The 22,330-nt window shown below is 37.6% G+C and overlaps 1 protein-coding gene across 1 annotated transcript; it reads left to right on the top strand.

Annotated features, from left to right (window-relative positions):
* The first annotated feature begins 379 nt into the window (after nucleotides 1–379).
* Nucleotides 380–10,219, top strand: LOC113055351 (ADP-ribosylation factor-like protein 8B). Its single transcript, XM_026221597.1, has 7 exons — nucleotides 380–626; nucleotides 2,161–2,241; nucleotides 2,386–2,459; nucleotides 3,184–3,277; nucleotides 6,351–6,418; nucleotides 6,828–6,898; nucleotides 7,492–10,219. The coding sequence occupies exons 1-7, from the start codon at nucleotides 504–506 to the stop codon at nucleotides 7,539–7,541; spliced, it is 561 nt and encodes a 186-aa protein (XP_026077382.1). The 5' UTR covers nucleotides 380–503; the 3' UTR covers nucleotides 7,542–10,219.
* Nucleotides 10,220–22,330: the final 12,111 nt, after the last annotated feature.

The following is a 22,330-nucleotide window of genomic DNA, read 5'->3' as shown; positions in this document are numbered from 1 at the left end:
GTTCCAAATACAAGTTTTGTGTGGACTAAAATTGTGAGACAATGCTAATTTCCAACATAGGAGAACTTGTTGGTGAAATGCAGACAATTTAAGAGGTAATTTGGATATATTAAAGTCACATCTAATCAAAAACTCCAAGCCACCTACTTTCCCAAATATTGAAGAAGATACGATGAACCATAAGCAGTTTGAATTACAAAGAAATGATCTTAACCACTGAGTTTTCAAAACACTATTCATTATTTCTAAATCAATAACATTTAATCCCCCTTCTTCATAGTTGTGAATGTGTTATGTCTTTAAAAAAAAAACTGCTGGGGGACTTTTATTCTGGACGATATCCGCTCGGTGATTTTCGGCGCAGCGCGTTTATTGTGCGTCATTTGTTGTCACCTGACCTCAGTTTGCTTCCTCTTTCTCTTGGACTGATTCCTCCAGCAGGAGCGGAATCTGCCCCCGTCTCATCCTGACGATTAGAGCTCAGCCAACAGCGCAGCGCGGAGATGTTGGCCCTCATTCACCGGCTCCTGGACTGGTTCAGGGCGCTCTTCTGGAAGGAAGAGATGGAGCTGACACTGGTGGGACTGCAGTACTCTGGAAAAACTACTTTTGTCAACGTGATTGCTGTAAGTCTGCTTTCATTCCTCACAGTTTGAAAACATTTTTCTGATGTCATGTCATTGCCTGCTAGGGGCGGAGAACAGATGCTTTAAAACCTGTTCTTGTGAGCAGTGTGCTCTTATTAATATGGGTGTGATCAATCGCTAGTTTCTCCAGGTTTGTGGACACTGATGACTTTAAGGGTGGATGAGATGCCACTTGTGTGTTTAAGCTCTTAAATCTTATGTAATCATATTTGTAAAGCCTATATTATTTTTATATTAGAATCTATAAATCGTATATTATTATTACAGTATTGTTTAATATTATTGCAAAATGAGACATGGTAATTTGGTATTATGGATATCCTTTCCTTCTAGGTTTTTGTTCAGTGCCAGATGTGTTTTTTGATTTCCCTCATAGATTATTATGTGATCTGAAAAAAATTTCCTTTATGGATGTATCTGATTCAGAACAGATGCCATTTGTGATTGTGAGAGTCTCTTTATTTTTTTTCAATCTCCTTGAAGTATTTTTGACATGTCAGTGCTTATTTGTTGTGGGTTTGCCTCTGTGTTTAGCGTCTGAAGTTAATCAGTTGTAAGATTTGTGGAACCCATAGATAACCCTGAATATAAACCTCGGTGTGACCCATATTTCAAAAGGTCTCAGAGTACAGCAGCCTGAATCTGATATTAGACAAAGTGCCCAAGTGCAAGTGACTGTCCCAGTGGGGGTTCTCGAATCATGAGAGTTGCCCTTTTGCTTCTCATAGATGTTTCTGCAATGCAGCACAATGACTTCACAAACGCAGCTTGTACTTGATGTTTTGAAATTGAATTCAAAGGGGAAAAGAGAAACATCTCTTCCAGTTTCATCATCATGCAGGTGTTATTCTAGTTTCAGTCAATCACTTAAGCGTCATTCACTCAGTATTTTTAACTTGTATTAAATACAAACCAGTTAAGTTTGCATTTTGCACATCTAATATATGTAATTAAAGATGATTTACTTGTATTGTAAACCATAAACCACAAGAAATGGAAAAGTACCACAAGAAGTGCTGAAGAAATCTTGATTTGAAGCTTCAAATACAGATCAACATTTAGTTACATAGTTGCAGCTCTTAGGTGTTTTGTAATATGACCACGAATTTAGCTAAGCTCTTTTGGATTTCTATCCTCAATATGAGGGTTTTGCAACAGAGAGCAACTCGTTCAATGAATCGAGGAAGCTCTTGTTTTTCCCTTTTCACCTAAATATTATCAATTTCTTAGATAGGAAATCCCATGAGACTTTGAGATTTTGCACAAGTCACTAAATTCTTTCTGGCTTGTTTTACAACAGTTCCCGTCATTATTACTAAAACTCCCCATGACTTGCTTGTGCAAGGTGTTTAGGTTCATAAGCTGCATTTTAGCACCGACTTCCTCTTGTGTGCTGTTATTTTGTGAGATATCAGACTATTGGATTGTCATTTTGTAAACGTATGCAACTCTTCACCCGCAGGTTTGTTTCATCTATGTTATTGAAATGATCTGTGTGTTTCTTTGTCACTAGTCTGGTCAGTTCAATGAAGACATGATCCCTACAGTCGGCTTCAACATGAGGAAAGTCACCAAAGGCAACGTAACAATAAAAGTAAGGCTCATCTACCCTGATTGTTCTTAAGGAGGCTTTTCTTGGAATCAGATTTAATGCACATTATACGCATCACAAGTACATTATGTTACATCACCAGTTCCTTGTCCAACCCTGTAGCATAAATGTGCTGTTTTCCCATAGATTTGGGACATAGGTGGACAGCCGCGGTTCAGGAGCATGTGGGAGAGATACTGCCGGGGCGTCAATGCCATAGTGTGAGTATAATCTGCTTTTTTTAGCATCAGAGACATTTAAAAAAAAAAAAAAAAATTCTGCCCTCTGTGATACTTGATTCTGATTGGACAGTGGCATTGAGCGGTTAGATATGTTTGCATAATGACCATCAATGTATCGTAATTTTCCGGACTATTAGTCACACTTTTTTTCATAGTTTGGCTGGTCCTGCGACTTATAGTCAGGTGCGACTTATTTATCAAAATTAATTTAACGTGAACCAAGAGAAATTAACCAATAGAAAACATTACCGCCTCCAGCCACGAGAGGGCGCTCTATGCTGCTCAGTGCTCCTGTAGTCTACACTGAAGACATAGAGCGCCCTCTTGCGGCTGTAGATGGTAATGTTTTCTCTTAGTTCTTGGTTCTAAATAAATGCAACTTATAGTCCAGTGCGACTTATAAATGTTTTTTTCCTCATCATGACGTATTTTTGGACTGATGCGACTAATACTCAGGTGCGACTCATAGTCCAAAAAATACGGTACATCTAGGAGCTAGATTAAATAGAGAACTTAAAATTAGACATATTATTTTGTAGCTAGATATTGTTGGCTAGTCATCCTATAGAAAAAGGCTGACTGACCATCCTTTTCAGTGTTTATTTTGCGATAACGTCTGACTGACTGTATATTATTCCTAACATGAAGTTTCAGTGTTTACATTACAAAAGACTGCATTAAGGTCTCTGTTGGTGTTTTTCAGGTATATGGTTGATGCTGCAGATTGTGAAAAGGTCGAGGCCTCAAGAAACGAGCTACACAACTTGTTAGACAAACCACAGCTGCAAGGCATTCCTGTACGAAGAGTTGTTTTATTATTGCTGCTGATTTCCCCCATGTGCTGTTAATGGAGGACTGTCTCTCTTATTAATACTTGGTGCTGTTTTGTTACTGCTGAATTTACTAAAACCGAAAATCAAGCCTAGCCATCGCACCACACCTTTTCCGGATCTTTCCTCAGCTGCTGTGTCTTATTTAAGGAGCATGACTAAGCATCTCTACCATCAGCTTCTATGATCCGAGATGTCCTCACAGGGCACATTATAGGTCGTATCTTCAGCAGAGAAACCAGTACAGAGGAAACCGATCGCTCATGGAGCTCTTTTGACAGTGCCGCCCACTATTTACTAAAGCGAGCAATTTAAAAAGACATTTGTAGCACGATCTGATGTAAAACCAGCAGCCAGTAGCATAAATCTTTAAGCACCGGAAGCCAAAGTGCCAATGTTACAGTTTTTTTCAATCGCTAACAAGCGCTTAACCATACTTCAGATACTTTTTCTAAACTCTTAACACAGACTAACACCTACAAAACACAATTGGCCAAATGGATAATTTTCTTCTCAAAAACACATTTTGTTAAATATATACTAAATCTTCATTTCAAAACAGAACACATCTTTCTCTGCACACACCAACTTTACCAAAACACTGGAAATCCGACTCAAAATTAAATTATTCTGTCAAAGAATAACACTTGTTTTCACCTCACAAGATACATGCAGTCATTCAAAGTACACCAGGTTTCAAAATACTGGCTATTGTTGACATTACAAAAACTGCATAGACTTTTCAGTCTCAGTTTTACAGGTATTTGCATGCAAAACATGCAATTCACTGTTTTACACTAAATGTCTTGGTTAGGAACTGTATGTCCAAATGTACAGTAATGTTCACATTCAAAAGCATTCCAGTAAAAAAGTAATTTTTTTCCTTTACTGTTTACTGCAGGAGGTACAGTAGAAACACGGTATGATAGAACAGAAAAGGTTTGACAGTATTGCCTACAGTGAACAAAATATCCATGAAACACAAGAGCATTCAGAACAAAAAAACAACAACAGCAAAAAGCCCAGATAAAAAAGGAGGGGGGGGGGGGTAAAATAAAAACAATCTCTCACTGCTCCTGTCACTGCTCCTGCTCCTCTCACTGCTCCTCTCACTGCTCCTCTCACTGCTCCTCTCACTGCATCTCTCACTGCCCCTGCTCCCCTCACTTCATCTCTCACTGCTCCTGCTCCTCTCACTGCTCCTGCTCCTCTCACTGCATCTCTCACTGCTCCTGCTTCTCTCACTGCATCTCTCACTGCTCCTGCTCCTCTCACTGCATCTCTCACTGCTCCTGCTCCTCTCACTGCATCTCTCACTGCTCCTGCTCCTCTCACTGCATCTCTCACTGCTCCTGCTCCTCTCACTGCTCCTCTCACTGCTCCTCTCACTGCTCCTGCTCCTCTCACTGCATCTCTCACTGCTCCTGCTTCTCTCACTGCATCTCTCACTGCTCCTGCTCCTCTCACTGCATCTCTCACTGCTCCTGCTCCTCTCACTGCATCTCTCACTGCTCCTGCTTCTCTCACTGCATCTCTCACTGCTCCTGCTCCTCTCACTGCATCTCTCACTGCTCCTGCTCCACTCACTGCTCCTGCTCCTCTCACTGCTCCTCTCACTGCTCCTGCTTCTCTCACTGCATCTCTCACTGCTCCTGCTCCTCTCACTGCTACTGCTCCTCTCACTGCTCCTCTCACTGCTCCTCTCACTGCATCTCTCACTGCTCCTGCTTCTCTCACTGCATCTCTCACTGCTCCTGCTCCTCTCACTGCATCTCTCACTGCTCCTGCTCCTCTCACTGCATCTCTCACTGCTCCTGCTTCTCTCACTGCATCTCTCACTGCTCCTGCTCCTCTCACTGCATCTCTCACTGCTCCTGCTCCACTCACTGCTCCTGCTCCTCTCACTGCATCTCTCACTGCTCCTGCTTCTCTCACTGCATCTCTCACTGCTCCTGCTCCTCTCACTGCTACTGCTCCTCTCACTGCTCCTCTCACTGCTCCTCTCACTGCATCTCTCACTGCCCCTGCTCCCCTCACTTCATCTCTCACTGCCCCTGCTCCCCTCACTTCATCTCTCACTGCTCCTGCTCCTCTCACTGCTCCTCTCACTGCTCCTGCTTCTCTCACTGCTCCTGCTCCTCTCACTGCTCCTGCTTCTCTCACTGCTCCTGCTCCTCTCACTGCTCCTCTCACTGCTCCTGCTTCTCTCACTGCTCCTGCTCCACTCACTGCTCCTGCATCTCTCACTGCTCCTGCTCCTCTCACTGCTCCTGCTCCTCTCACTGCTCCTGCTCCTCTCACTGCTCCTCTACTGCATCTATCACTGCATCTATCACTGCTCCTCTCACTGCATCTATCACTGCATCTATCACTGCTCCTCTCACTGTTCCTGCTCCTCTCACTGCTCCTGCTCCTCTCACTGGGCCTGCTCTTCTCCCTGGGCCCCTTGCTCTTACTCTTCCTCGTCCATACATTACAGTGTTTGTCTTTTTCTGTTTCTGTTTCCAAAAACATCACTCTTCAAAGTCCTCCTTTTATTGTATAAGTGTCAATGTAATAGAAAATAACCCCTGCCATTGAGTCTAAGCCAGATTGGAATCAGTTGTGGTTGGCCCAATTTACACAACATAAATCAGCTAAAATATATTGTTTTTGAACTGATATAATTGCAGAAGCAGAGGTTTTTATACTGTCTCTAAGGTTGGGAACATTGTTTTTGCTATTGTGTGATGTTGTGTGTTAACATTTGTAAATACTACAAAAACGATCCATAATTTTGTTGGGAGGTATAGCTTGTCTGTTCAGAAAATGTAAGTATTGTGGAAATGTATTTAATGACCCCATATTGTGTGAAAACGACATGAAATGTGTGAATGGTATGGCCACAATAGACAGATGCTGTGCTAATTGTGTTTAGAGTTTTGAAAATGTGACAACTGATTGGACAAATGCTTGTTAGCAACTGAAAAAAACTGTAAATGTGCAGTTTAAACTTAAATGTGCATGTTTCATTGATTTATCTTTACTTTATCCTCCACAGGTACTTGTCCTTGGCAACAAAAGAGATCTCCCCAGCGCACTAGATGAGAAACAACTAATCGAAAAGATGTAAGACTTTTATTTTATTTTTGCATTACTTGATCCTTCTTCAAGTGATTGTTTGATTAGCAAGTTTGGGGCCATTTGAGTGAGAGATTTATTTAAGTGTTTCCTGCTTCATACAGAAACAATATTGCCGTCATATGAGGGCACATGATCATCTCTAGATGATTTTGATTGTGATGAAATTGCAGACATTAATCACATAGCATTGCCCTCATCTTTTTAGACTTCTTTCTTAATTCAACTCTAAAATACTCTGTGGCAGTTCTGTCCTCTTGTGTTTTCCGTTTGAGGGTTTTTTTTTTTTCTGGGATTTGGTGACTTTTCCCACAGCCAGATCTTTAGACAGAGTTCTTGTGAGGCTACTCAAAAAATGGCAAATGATTTTTAACATTTTTGTTTCCTATTTCCGCAGGAACCTGTCTGCCATTCAAGACAGAGAGATCTGCTGCTACTCCATTTCATGCAAAGAGAAAGACAATATAGGTGAAAGTTACTGTATTTTGTACACATCCAACTGTTAAACTGTGATGTTTGGTCAGGTGACCCTTCACTTGTTCAGTTAGTTTGATTGACTGGCGATCTGACCGAATAACACTACTCACATTTTCAGAAAATGTTGAAACCTAGTTTTATGGTATTAAGTGTCACAAGATCGTGATATTATTGTTTTAATTTTTTTTATTATTATTGTGTATTAGATTCATTTGTAAAAACTTAAAGTAGATGCTCTGATCTTTTGTAATAAGTTCGAGTAAGACTCCGAGAACAGTATGTGTGTTCAGAACTGCAAAACTAAGGCCTGCTGGAGAGCGAGTAGATTTACTTCAGCTGCTAATACTGAATCGAAGGACTCATGAATCACCTTTGGATTTTAAAGCTGCAGTGTGTGACATCTGTTATGTTGTAATAATTTTTTTTTTGCCTGCAACATTTGGTACTTTTGAATTGTTGAAATGTTTTGAATGCACCACAGAGTCAATCTGCTGGAAATCAACATATGAATACTTATATAGTTTGGGAGAAGTTTTGATGTGAATCATATAAAGACACAATTGTTCATCCCTCACTTCCTGCAGATATCACATTGCAGTGGTTGATCCACCATTCAAAGTCTCGGAGAAGTTGAGAACAGACCGTCCGTCCTAACTGTGAGTCCAGTCCTGCCCTCGTTCCAGCTCCCAGCTCAGCCCAGCGCTCTTCTGTCCGTCCGACTGACCGACCGGCCGGTCCTTCCTGTGACCAGTGACACAGTCCCTCTCAGTCCAGTTCTGTCTCGTTCATTCTTTATTACACACTGACTGTCAGTAAAGCATCTTCACCAGTGGGCTTCAGACTCCACTCAAATCATACTCCAATCAAATCAAGGGATATGCTTTAAATCAGTTTCGGGGTTAGTCTCTTTATCCTTTGAAATAAGATTGTATCATTGTTTGGGGGTTTTCTTTTGGTCTGATTTTTGTTATTATCTTGTACCATTAATTGTAGGAACACATTTTACCATAAAGAGTAGTTTTAACTTTTGAGTTGCTAGTATTGTGTATTTAAGGCTTCAGTACATTATAAATGTACACTATTTTTCAAAAGTTTGAGTCAGTAAGGTTTCTTTTTTTATTAATGATTCTGTTCAAAAAGGATGCATTCACATTTACAAGTATAAAAGTTTAGAAAGTTACACAATTTTCTGTTTCACGTAAATGCTGTTGCACTTTCTGTCCATCAAAGAATGCATCACATTTAGAAGAAATGTTTTTATCTAGCAAATCAGTATATTAGAACGATTTCTGAAGCTGAAGACTGGAGTAATGATGCTGAAGATTCAGCTTTGACATCACAGGAATAAATAGCATTTTAAGATATATTCAAGTAGGAAAAAAAAAGTGGTTTAAAACTGTAATATTTTTACAATATAACTCTTTTACTGTATTTTTGGTCACATACTGTAAATACAGCCTTGGTGAGCATGAGAGACTTTCAAAAACATCAAGAAATCTTACTGTCCCAAACTTTTTAATGATAGTGTACGCTCATCTATGTTTGGAGAAACCATTCCCCTAATCTATTAGTGAAATAGTTACATTTTATATTTGCTTGGTTTCAGAGTTGAATTGTAGCCGGTTGACTAGCTGGATGAATAGACATGCATTAGGTTCTGCTAGCTGATAGCCCCATGATTAATATTCATGAGTCAAGATGATTTTAGAATGCGTCTCCCATGTTTCGGATCTTCATTATGGCTTATGATAAATATTCAAGACCCACAGCTCGTTGACATGCTCGTGGACTGTATGTAGCTGATGGACATCTTTGCATTTCCTTTAATTAGTGTGCATTAGGTTAAGTGCCTTTAGCAGATACTCACATTTTAAACCCAATATGAATTTATTATGTTATATAAGCACAAACAGCGAGTCTAAACTTACTGTAGGTGCCATTATTACATTAGCACAGATTTTTGTATTGGTATTGATTGCTCATTCATTGGCTATGCATTTATTCGCACCACAATCATTACATAATCACCTGATTGCTACAGTGCATTGAAAACCATTACTGGTTAATAAATACCAAACTAATGTTTATTTCGTTTAGGAGCATGATACACACTCTGGAAGCGGAGGGTCTCGCTTCTGGGTGAAACTATCCAAACCCTTTTGCGAATGAACAAAAATTGAATTCAACTGTTTCTGGCAGTGTCTCAAATGCTAGCGTTTTTGATGTCCTTTTTTTCTGATCAAGCCCCTAAATGCTGCGAAGTTCTTCTTCCTGTATTCTAAATATGAGTTTAGCAACATTGCAGTCATCTTCTGTTATTTCTTACTTATGTTGTTTCATGAAGCAGGTCTAAAGATTTATTCGTATTTGTGTTGATACTCCGATATCATATAATGCTGTATTTCCTTAAAAATCTAGGACTTCATCCTGAGAACAAAGGCTTAGTTTGACTGTATATTTGTGTAAATATCTTAAAGTTTATTAGAAAATGATAGGTACTGAGAAGAAGGCCTGATAGGTGCATTGATTACAGACTGTTTAGCATTTAGTTATAAGCATAAAATATTGTTCATCCAAATACTACTGAATACTATCGAGGAAGAAAGTGAACTTTAAGAATGAATTTCTGATGGATATGAACTACTAAGCCAAACAATTTATATAAATTGTATAATTATTTTTTATTTTTATTTAGAAAATTCTTGTTTTTGTTTTCTTATGGCTTGTGTGTTGTGTGTGTTTTAGGCTTTAACAAAATAGGCAGGGCTTAGTTAATGGACATTTATGATTTACGTAAAATTGTATGTAATTGCTGAAGTTTGAATGTTGTTTAGCCCATTTATAAAGGGCTTTAATAAATGGTACATACATACAAGTTTTTTTTTTCTTTTCTCTAGTTTTTTCCCTCCCTCTTTTCAAATAAGCTATCTAAAATGGTGCCCAAAATCCTAGAGTGTTTTTAATATTTACAGGACATATTAATGGCCTTTTCATAATATAGTAATTTGTGATTGTTTCGACATCGCTGAGCCATTCCTGCAGCCTTATAGTACAAGAATGGAATGTCACACTTTTCACCGTTCATATCCACTTGTTACTCTGTGCATGTCTTCATTCATTCAGACATGATGTATTTTGTTGGTTCTGCTCACCCAAGTGCAGCAGGTCTGTGGCCAAAGCTTGTGCCCCCTGTAAACACTATACAGGATGGTGTCTTCTCTCCTTCATGTGACTGTCCACACATGAAAAATCAATGGATCTGTTGCTGACTTTGTAAATAAGCTAATTAAAACTTGATTTGTGTCTCTTGCATTATTTCGTTTTGTGATTGCTCAATAAATTGTTTTTAGGGTGACTGTCAGCCTGTGAATTTTGAACCATTGCATTTGACAGTCGAAAGAGAGTTGTTTGGCTGAAGTTGTAAGCTGGTGTAATCGGCATATAATCTATTTACAGACAAAATGCAAAACATTCACTTCACTTTCCCTCACATTTTTACAATTGTAAAGTCACTAAAACTGAAATAACACAAACGGGAGTATGGTAATTGAGTAAGAATAAAAATCAGAACTTGTCAAACATATAATGTATATTACAGCAAATCTAATTTTTTATATTTAATACACAAACGGTTTTATTTTTAAGATCCTAAGAAAAAAACTCAAATATGCTTCCAAACTTTTCAATGCTAGTGTAGCTGCAAAGCGTTTTGTAAGGAAAACACAGATTACAATAATGAATCAATGTTATGCATATTTATTTATTATCGGCTAGAACAGACCATAACATTTACTCATAAAAAATGTATTACTGTTCACAGTAGATTATTTTCTGGTCGTCAATGGGTTCCTGCAGTGCGTCAAAAGGCCTCGTGGTGGCAACAGAAGAACATAGAGCCGAATTTATGTTCGAGTTCGTTTAAAACCAGATGTCTGTCAGTTTGGTTTTAAAACATTGTCCGAAGGGTGTAAGTCGCTTTGGATAAAAGCGTCTGCTAAATGTATACATTTATTTATTTATTTATTTTAAAGGCATGTCAGTCATTTTGAAGAATCTGATTAAGTTTAACACATTACTATTAATTTTTCTAAATGTATATCAATAAAAGTTGTTACGTTTTTAGGATGCTCCGTCTCAGCCAATCAAATCGAAGAAGGCGGGCTTTGCAGTTCAAAGATACCGACTAACATGGCACGACGCTGCAGTTTTTAACAGTGAAAGAGTGCAAGATAAGAAAGGTAACCTAAACAATTTTACATTTGACGACCCTTTTACGATCAACAGTTACATCCAAAGATGAACACTGAAACTGAATATATATATAAATAATTGAGAATGTAGACTGATCCTGTCACGTGATCCATTGCTTGCAATTTAATACACTGATACTTTACATAAAATATTTTGTTCTTGTACTTTTAATGTTCTTGTTCAGTGTTTTATCCCCTTAAATTTCCTGTCATATGTTAAAGACATGGTTACAGGTGCCATTTTATTGGTGTGGTGATGGCATCAGTAGTTTGGCCCCTTGCTCTGAACCGATCACAGACAGGCCATCAGTGTAAGCAATGAGCTGGAAATGTAATATTCACGTATCACATTGACATTTTTAGCTCAAAACTACAGCTGGTCTTACTTAAAACCCCATCACAGTATCACGCCAGACTTTAGGAATATAAAACAAAGGTCTTTCATGACCACTGCCAAATCAATTCCTGTGCTTCATTCAACACAATAAAACATTTGAAGAAACATTTGAAATTCATGCATCACTGTAAGTCTTATAAACCAAGAAGAGGTTTTGAGAGGTTGTTTTTGGTCCGGAGTAGGGATGTCAAATTTCGATTATTTCCATGATCGATCGTCGTTTAAATTAACGATCAATTAATCGATTAATCGTTAACCATAATACTGCAAAATGCGTCTATTGCAGGCACGCAGTCAGCGGTATGACAGGATGTGCAAAAGCCACACACAAAACGCTTTCTCACTTGAATTAAAGAGGTTTTAGTCTGAATAAAATGCTAGTAGCAGGATTATAAAATGAATAGATGCCATTATGATCATTTGATAAAATGAAGAGAGCGCGCCTTACTTTTGAGGTCATTTTACTTTGTTGACAGTTTCCAATCCCGCACGGAGAACGCTGAACGCGCCTCTTTAAATGGTTTTGTGGTGCTCGTTGTTGTATTTTAAAGCACAATTGCAATGTTTTCAACTGACATTATTGTATTTAAAATAAAATTATCCGAAATGTGGAGCGCGTGTGACTGCGCTGCACATTAAGTGAACTACATCGGCGCTGCTGCACCAAAACACACTGTTGCTCACATTAATTTGATCCTGCTGGATTCTGTCCTAGAAAATGTCAGATTTTTAAAAATCCTGCATACAGCGCATTAGATCGTGACAGTGCATGCGTGCACACGAGGATGAGCGAGCGCGGCTTTGGCTAGATTTATTTGGAGGTTATTGCTCATGTCTCATTCGGCACAAATCGAAATGTTTCCATATTCGCAATGTATTTGAATGTTAAACTATTATTTATGATGTAAACTAGGCTTGTACTTAACACGCATTCGCATATAGACGGAAAAGATGATCCTCTTCATATGAGCAAAAACGTCCTTGGAACAGCAGAGAGGACCGGTATACTACGGTCTATTTAAACTGACCAGTGTAACCTTTTAAATGTTTAGTTGACATTTTATTTTGATAATGAACAGACTGCGATGTAAGTTTGAATCGCTAGAATATACGTGTGCAGCAGGCTCCGGCGCGATCGAAACAGCTGAGACAGAAGAAAAATATATATATTTTCCGCAAAAGTGTTTACTTTCATTTGTGCACACTCAAAATAAAAACAGAAGATTTGTGCTCTTGTAAAATAAAGCAAACAAACAGAATGCGTTGTCATCCTTTTTGTTTGTTTTTTTTGTGAACTTATGGAGCGCCCACACTTCTGTTTTAAATCCGTTAATCTTAATTATTTAAGTCGGATATATTTCGCATAGCCTATTTAAAAAAAAAAAAAAAAAAAACATGAAAACAAACTGTTATTTTTATGTTGGGCCTATTACTTAGTAGGCTATACATTTTCCTTAAAGCATCCCATTTTGTCCCAGGGCTTAGAACCTGTGCCCTAGTCAGGTCCATGCAGAAACTTGTGAACGATGCTCGGCGTCACCGTTTAGTGACAGCAGTGAATGCTCCAGGAATGTGTCGGTCACAGCGCCTATTAATCGCTGTTTTGAATCCAGCAATTATTTATTTAGAATTTATAAGATCTGATTATGACAAGTGTGGTAAAAAAGCTTTGTTTATTAGAGGAATAATAGGTTAACTGGAAAATGTTAGATCGCGACCATGCTTTTGGACCCCATAGTCTTCATTTACGCGGCTTTGTTCTGGTTTGCCGGTTGGTCACGAATTTCCACAAATTCAGTAGGCATTGTTTCTTTTCCTAAATCTTCATAGCCTAACCCTCTAATTTCCCAGGTTTATTTTATTATCTTTCGCTTTTAATAACTGTTTTCGCATCTCTTACTGTGGTAAACATGGGAAGGGAAATTAAAGATTTTATGAATTAAGAATTCGTTCGATTTATTAATTTGTTCCCTTATTTCACTTAAATCATGGGTTATTTAGGGAACAAAATTAATGAAACATGGACAATTGCCACATTAATAATTCGTAGGAATGAATTAACAAGTTGTAGGAATGAATAGACTACCTGTCCTGTCACTGTGTCCCGCAGCCCTGCAAAGCGCACGATATAAAACAGTTATCTGATGAAATGATTAGTAACTACATTTCTATTGCTTTTAATGTTGAAGAACTTTTATGTTGTTTCTATTTTAATGTACTTTAAAGTTTAAATCACATTAAAAGCTTAATTTGTACATTGTGAATGAATGATGATGCTTTTATATATCGTCACCGTCACTCACTCACAGCCGCTCGCACGTGTTGAGTGCGCATGAGCCGCACGCAGCCCAACATTGAATCGGTTAACCGACCATCGACAGCCTTAATCGATTGCATCTCTTATCGACAATTAATCGATCATCGATTAATCGTTGACATCCCTAGTCCGGAGGCATTAGCGTGTTTCTTAAGTACCTGGCTGCAGCGCTGTGGTCTCCTCACACCAAACAATATATTCTATCTCTTCATATCAAAACGCATAAATGTCAAATACAAACACCTTCTCTGCTTCAGGTTTCACATCACAAACCCCTGAGGTTCTTTAAAATGAAGTTCTAGATTTGGACAATAATTGCTATTTGGTGAAGAAACATCTTGGGAGATTTACACTATATGTTTTGCTAGCAAATCATGGCTGATGTAGGCTTTCTTTATGTTAATATGACAGCTGTTTATTGCTTTGACCTCTGTGGTGAACAGGGGTAACCCGTCTTTGCCTAAAACAGGTAAAGCAGACCTCCTCTAGAGACAAGCATGTTTTTGCACACATCTGGACTTTTACCAACCCACGGAGAGCAACAAGGAACATTAAAATAAAACCCACACTAATTAATCCCATTTAGTTGAGTACTAATGAACAGCTGGTGGGGTTTCTGTTGAGGTGGTGAGGTAGTTAAGTTGTGGATGGGTCCAGGTGTTTGTTGATGAAGTGTGTGTGTGTGTGTTGTAGTGGAATGATTACAGGTTCAGTCCTGTTTGAGTTTATGTAGGGTCATGTGTTTGGCCTTTATTCAGAAACAGATGCGCGGATGTTGTTATGAATCAGTGGTTGTTATCAACTTCTATTCTTTTCATTGACAGCCGTCTATTTTCAGCAAAACATTTTGAGCTTGAGTTGATTTTGAATTCACTGAATTCATGCCAGATTTGCTGCAGTAGACTTTTGTTTATTCAGTCACTATTGAAATACAATTTGATATAATAACTATTTCTGCAATATACTGTACAGTTTTAATCTAATTACAGGATATCACACTACATTTAGAGAAATTTGAAATATATAACCAAGCACACTGCCCAGGGTACTGAATCCCAAAATGCAATTCACTTAGCTTGGTTTTCCACTTTATAGTTTTTAAATAATATATAAAAATATAATATAGCGTTATAATATATGTAACATTTTAACAGTGTTTTTATTTTATTTTGTTTTAATATCTTTTTACAGTTTTATCATTTTATTATTATTATTATTATTATTATTATTATTATTATTATATATATATATATATATATATTTTTTATCATAGTACTTTTCATTTTAATTTATGTTGGTAGTCTAAATTATTTATTTAATTTTATTTTCTGGTCTAGTTTAAATATCTTCCAAAAGTTAACACAGTTTTACACATAATTGTAAAGGAATATAAAGTAAATCTTTTTATTTCTGATATGATAACTACACACCACTTGCTGAATTAAACGTGTAATGAGTCACTGTATACCATGTTGTATGCATGTGATTATTGCTTTTTGAAGATAGCTGTTTAATTAATGTGTGATCTTGTGCTAAACTGTTCCACATAGTACAAACACAGATTGACTGATATTTATATTGGCTGATATTAATCTCTGATTGGCTGTGCAGTCAGCCTCACAATCACTAAAATATCAGTGATTATTTTTATAGAAAGTTCTGACTCATGTACAACAAGCAAGACATACACACACACACACACACACACCTAAACATTTAAGTGAAGTTTATCAGCACTAGAGCAGGGCTCTGCAGGAAGACTGGCAGCTTTCTGACAGGAAGCTGACTGTGATAGGAATAAATGGGAGAGGTGCTCTCACGCCCCAGGCTTGTCACCTTGCCATCGGCCTGGAATAATAAGACAGTGCTATCCGGTCAGGTTGTCAGATTATGGAGCATTTTCCCTGGAAGGGAACTATAGAGAGAGAACCTGGCCTGTGCTGCAGGTCTTTTCCTAAGTCTTACCTGAGAGTTTGGTCAAGTTTAAGTGCTGGAGCACAGAATTACACAGAAAGCCTTATATAGGGACCAGAATATCAGAATACCTTACGGCACACAGGCCGTTTCATGGACAAGAACCACTGTGAAAACCAATATTTATTAAGTTGTTTCATTTATTAGTTTCAAATGGGTGTCGCTTTGGTTTTTCACTTTCTAAATTAAATGGCCTGCAGTTTATAACGGCACCACGTCAAACTTTGTGCATTAAACTGAGTGTGATTTTATCTATGCAACTTGGTGCATGCTCATCCCTCTGTGAAAAAAATGATTTCACTTTAACCTCCAGACAACGTAATGAGCGTATGAATCACACCCTTTTATTTGGCGCAGTGATTTCTCACTCTTTGCTTGAGTGGCGCGGCAGAGCTGAAAGCTCTCACCTCTGCTGCCAGAACTTGAAGTGCTCAGAGTCCCTGCAAATTGTCTCTCATCCTCTCGTTTATCTGCTTGGGGAGAAAAGCCCCCATATCTCTCGTCGCCTGTTATCACGGACACGATGTTCCTCTTCAGAGCACTCCAAATGGAGCTGTGATACGTTCATCCGACGGGAGCTGAGAGAGAGTCATGTGCTCTTCTCCAACACTTAGCTGACATTTGGAACTATGTTCCATAACAGAAAAATTCTTTAGCCTTGTAATCTTTTAAAGTTGGCATGAAATCTGAATAGACCTTATTTATTTTCTCAGTGCATGTTTGGTCTTATTGTGAATGATTCATTCATGCATTTGTTTGAATAGTTAATCTTGTATCAAAATATCATAGCATGCTCTTTCTGTAAAATGGTCACAAAATCAATTCCTACCCTTTTTGTGTGTGTTTGTTTGACAAGCCTTTTAACTTGAAAATATGTCATAGTGCAATAGCAAAGTTGGTTACAACTTCCGTTTCTTACAGGCTTTAATAGCACGATGATTGTAGTTCATCAGTTGCCTCTCAATTCAAGCATGCAACTTTTGGGACATTAGGCACCAAGACATGGGCAATTCGAGATCAGGCAACACCTCATTAGAAGCCTAATTACACACTCATTTATGTATGGATACCAAATCTGCTCATTGGTGATTCAAAAAAAAGGAAAATAAGTTGCTGCATTGTGACAATAGGATAACAGGCTTTGATTTTCATCCCAAACAGCCATCAGTAAATAACTTGTTAGGTCTGGAGCAAAGAGTTGATTTGGGACTCGATAGCATGTCAGTGTTCATCTTGCTGCTGTGAATGCCATAAAGAAACATCTGGTTTGAAGCAAAGGCAACGGGAAAACTTGCCTTTGGTAATGACTCATGGTATGAATGTGAGAACTAAGAAAATAGATAAATATATGCACAATATTTGTACCTAAATTCGTAATTTTATTCAGATACTGCAGCTTTTCCTATAGATTTTGGACTTGTTTGCAAGTCATGTGCATGAAATGTATTGAAGGACTTTAGGTTGCTGCTGATATAAAATCCCCAGATTTTCTAAGCTAAACATTTATCGCATTTTGTTGTCTGTGTGCTTGCGTGCATGTGTGATGTAGATATTTACTTAACCATTTAAACATTTCTTACCCTTGAAAGCGGACAGTGTTCACCAAATAGTAAACATTTTTGTTCCAAGTTTTGTAGGAAAGCTGCTGAGCCTTTCACATTCAACAACCTAATTTAGGTTTAGAACCGATAACTTTTTCAATGTCTTTTAGCGACTTGTAGCCAGTTCTGTTCATTCTGTAGCGTGTGCATTCATGCCTTTCTATCACTGCTTCACTCTTTCTATCTGCTCAACACTTTTCATTAAAAGTCATAGGTTTGGCTCTGGGGGCACTGATCAAAATGGGAAAAGGAAATACATTTTCATTCCTTCCTGATATTTTTAATGTACCTTATATTTACATATAGATTGAGTATGTATCAGGAAAGCAGCGGTGAGTGCAGATTCTCTTATAGTTCAGTTTCCAAGGCCTTGTTGGATTTATGTATTTTTTTTATATGCTGAAGATGTAGGGTGAGCAGTTGTTATTATTTGAACAGGATGCCTACATTATTTGAAATCATAACAAACCATAAGGTTAGAGGGTTTGAACTTCTGTGTTATCTCTTCAGTAAGTGAATTGTGAAGAATGGGGGGATGGGGGGGGGGTTGTTACACCTTTGTCTGTTTTGAGTTTGTCAGTGACAAAATCAGTTATCCATTTAGCAGCAAAGCCATTAGCAGGACTGATTAATGTTGAATTATGGTTGCATTTCTATCATATTTCTCCTATTTTTCCCTTTCTTCTCCAGTTTTCTCTTCAGCCTCTGAAGTCATTGAGTCTATATTTTGGTGATTTATCAGGTGTTGGAAGCATCCAAAGAATTTGAAGTTCTTTATTTTGTTAAGGTTGCAACAAAATGACAATAACTGCCTTTCTTAAAGGTGAAACAGAAATAAATTTGACAAGATGTCAGTAGCCTTCAAAGATTAAACCATTTTCAGGTCTCATTTTACCATAATTCTTTATTGTTCAATAAATAAACAATAGTCTGGTTTATGACTTATTTTGCACTGACCTTGTTTATTTATAACAATTAAGAACTCCAAGTGAGTATTTCAAAAACCACTGATCTACTAGGATTTTCATGCACAACCATCTCAAGGGTTTACAGAGAATGGTCTGAAAAAGAGAAAATATCCTATGAGCAGCAGTTGTGTGGACGGAAATACCTTGTTGATTTCAGAGGTCAGAGGAGAATGGGCAGACTGGTTAGAGATGATAGAAAGGTAACAGTAACTCAAATAACCACTCATTACAACCAAGGTATGTTGAAGAGCATCTTTGAACTCACAAAACGCAGAACCCTGAAACAGATGGGCTACAGCAGCAGAAGAACACACCGAGCTCAAATCATCTCAGACTGGTTTCTTGAACATGACAATGAGTTCACTTTACTCAAACAGTCACCAGATCTCAATCCAATAGAGCAGCTTTTTGGTGGAGCGGGAGATTCAAATCATGGATGTGCAGCCGACAAATCTGCAGCAACTGCATATGGACCAAAATCTCTCAGGAATGTTTCCAACCCCCTGTTAAATTTATGCCACAAAGAAGGCAGTTCTGAAGGGAAAAGGGGTTCCAAACTGCTACTAGCAAGGTGTACCTATTAAAGTGGCCATATATATATGTGTGTGTGTGTGTGTGTGTGTGTGTGTGTGTCATTTAAATTTTCATTTGTTTTTAATATTATTTTAATTATTGCTTTTTGCCAATAACAAGTAAGGGAGTGAGAGAATTGTATTTTAAAATTCATTTTATTTATTGACATTTTCTTCATGCAACATATAATTGCTTAACTTTCTTTCTTTCGGGTAAAATATGTTTACATTCTCAAATGATAACTGTCATTGCCTGTCATTTCTTTTTTTAAACAAAACTGGTGGCAAAAACCAAGATAGGCTACTTTAGCGATTCAGAAATCTGTACCATATATTTGTATAACAGGAATATCAAATAAACTTTATCATCAGCGTCTGAGCTTATTTTCAAAATAATCAACAAAATCCTAGTTTCTAATTAATAAATACCTGAAAACTCATTATCTATATTAAGATATCTTCTGTATGACGTTCAATAGATGTTCTGCCATAATTATGAATGCTGAAACACAAGTTGTTTGTTTAGCACCTGTTAAACAATTAAATGGTGATTGTGCGCTCGTTCGGCTGTTGTTACAGTTGGCAACCTTTCCCTCAAAAGTGCTGCGCTCTGTTGATCAAACATTACCCAGCACAGCTTTCTGCTTTTTTAGTAAATACTTCTGCACTGTTTTCGGTTCTGCTGCTTTTCTTCAGCCGTGTACCATAAAAGCGCTCTTTGCAAATTGAAATAATGGTTAATTATCTGGATTGGTAACAGATGTAGCAGTCACCGCAACCTCCCTAGTTCTCAAGACCACAGTGAAGAAAGAAAATATACATTTACCCTGTACTGCAGCCACCTGACTGCTGTTCAACATTTACTAATCAACATGACACACTGTTTTGACAGAGAAGAGAATGAGAGGGAGGGAAATGCATATGTGTAAACGAATGCATATGGCCATGTTCATCGTTATCAGAGTTAGTAATGCATGATGCACTTTTTGTTTCTGTTTTAATATTCGTGGTTTCCATGTCAAATTCTGAGAGATGTTTAATGAACCATTCATTAGTTTCAGCACATCAATAGTGCTGGTTAACTAGCCAATTCTCTCTGACAGAAGTTGAGCTTTTTCATAATTAGCTTTTGTGGTGTAATTTCTGTCAAAGAGTCCTAGATGAAAGATCTCCTTGTTAGCTATACAATAAGCAAATAATTTGACCATGAATGGAAAATAAAACTCATGTTCAAAGAAAAACATAAAGCAATTAAAGCTGCAGAAAGTGTTTGTGTTTTGTTAAAATAGTTCAAGAGACATGTACATATTTCCCTGAAACTTTCCATTAGATACAGCTTTGATATTTTTGATATGAAATTGTGATGATTGACGCATCCAGATAAATGCAGTTGTGGGCATCCCAATGTAAAGACAGTAAAAGTGAGATTTGTATTTGTTGTGTGCATGTCAGTTCACACAAACTGCAACACTGTCTCAAAGCAATTCTATTATTCCTTTTAACCACATTTAAATATGTCCTCAGTCTGCTTATACTTCTACAAACCCTGTTCTTGTTCATTCTGATGCTTGGATTAGAATTCTCAAAATATAAAAATTTTCTCACAATTTACAAAATATTCTTCAGTATGGTTTAACCCAGAAATCCTTTTTGGTAAAAAGATGATTTTCAATGCCAGATCCTGAAACATTACTTTTAGTCATCCTAAATCTTTAATATTTGATTATATCATTGGTCTTTACATATAGGAAGTCAAAGTTTGCACTGAAATCTCTTACATAATGCCCTTGTGTCCAACTTTAAGTCCCATGGTCTCTTATTTTTTGACTTATTGATTGTATACTTTTACTTTTTATGATAATGTGACATCTCTGACTGAATAGAAATAATGTCCCTTTTGTAGAAAATATTCAAAGAATGCTAAAACAGGCATTGACAGAAAACTGATGAAAATTTGCCAGACCCGAGACCTCCACTCACCCTTGTGGGTGACACTGTGGAATGTCACAATGATAGCCAAATCGTCGGTGGTCCAAATATCCCTCCTCTTCTTCATTGTGTCTCCTCGTCCTTGTCCTTCACTCTTAAGACCTCCTTTTCCCCTCATTGTTCGTGTCCTGTCCCCCCTCTTCACCTCTCATGCCCCCTGTCGACCCCTCACCCCAGTCCCCCTGTCTCCACACTAACTGGCTCTTCAGCAGCTGCATTCCTGAAGTGGCTGTGCATTCAGACCAGTCTCTTAGCCCTGATGGATGGCCTGTCGTAGTAATCTGGACAGGATAGAGTCTATTCTGGTTTTTCACGCAGCGTCCCCTCTTCTGGTTTTATCACAGTTGGACTCCACAAGCTGTCATTTGTCTAAGTCTAGAGTTCCTAGCACATAGACCTTGGCCTTTTCTGGTTGGGTAGTTCTTCAAATGAAAATGTGGATATCGGTAAATCTAAGCGGGAAAACCTTGTCCTTAGATTCTCTGAGTTTTTCTCTTGTTTAAGCTTTAGACTCAAAATATATCTAATCAGTGAATATTTTTGATTAACTTGAGAGCTGTCAGACTTTATTAAAATGACGTATTGCCGATATGTTGGAAACAATGTATATATAGTTTACATCCAGAATTATATCTGTCAGAAAGTATGTGATTTGTGAATCCAATGCAAATAAATTCTGCAGTCAATCTGATCAAATAGTAGAAATATTATCAAACAGTACTGTTCAGTGTTGATTTTATATGACAATATTTGTATAACACCATAGAAACCACATTTATGCCGGGGATACTGTGTGTTTGCATCATTTATCTTTTATTTGACATTTTGTATAAAGGCAAGGATTAATAAACACATTCTCATATCCGATGCTTTTGAGCAGTGCTTCAGACAGGAAGTTGCCTGAGGGGAAACTCTTGTTCTTGTTAGTTATAGACATTCCTTTCTATTTATTTCCCTTGAAACATTGCTAATACATTTTCCTGATACAATTCTTCTCAACCACACCTCAAGTGGCAGTTAATTTTTTTTTAACTTCCTTTAAGGTGAAGGGAAAGTGTTTTCATTTTCCAAAACATACTTTGTGGAGTGTTGCATGAAACAAGAAATAATAGCATCATTATTTGCATTATTTGCAGTTGTCATGGAGTGGTTTTTTTTTTTTTACTTTGTATGAATAAATGCTGAAAGAGGAATGCACTTTCCTTTATAGTCTTTGCCAAACATTTGGGAACGCCTGCATTCTGACCTAGGCATTACAGTTTTCGACCCTTTGTTATTTCAGAAATCGTATAGTGGATGTAATAGCTTTTAAAATTGGTCGCACAAGAAGTGCTGCTTTCTTTTTCTTAAGTGGA

The sequence above is a fragment of the Carassius auratus genome, chromosome 36, assembly GCF_003368295.1.
Source record: "Carassius auratus strain Wakin chromosome 36, ASM336829v1, whole genome shotgun sequence".
In the NCBI taxonomy this organism is placed as follows: domain Eukaryota; kingdom Metazoa; phylum Chordata; class Actinopteri; order Cypriniformes; family Cyprinidae; genus Carassius; species Carassius auratus.
The sequence above is the reverse complement of the archived record's forward strand: the minus strand, read 5'-3'. Positions and strand labels throughout refer to the sequence as shown.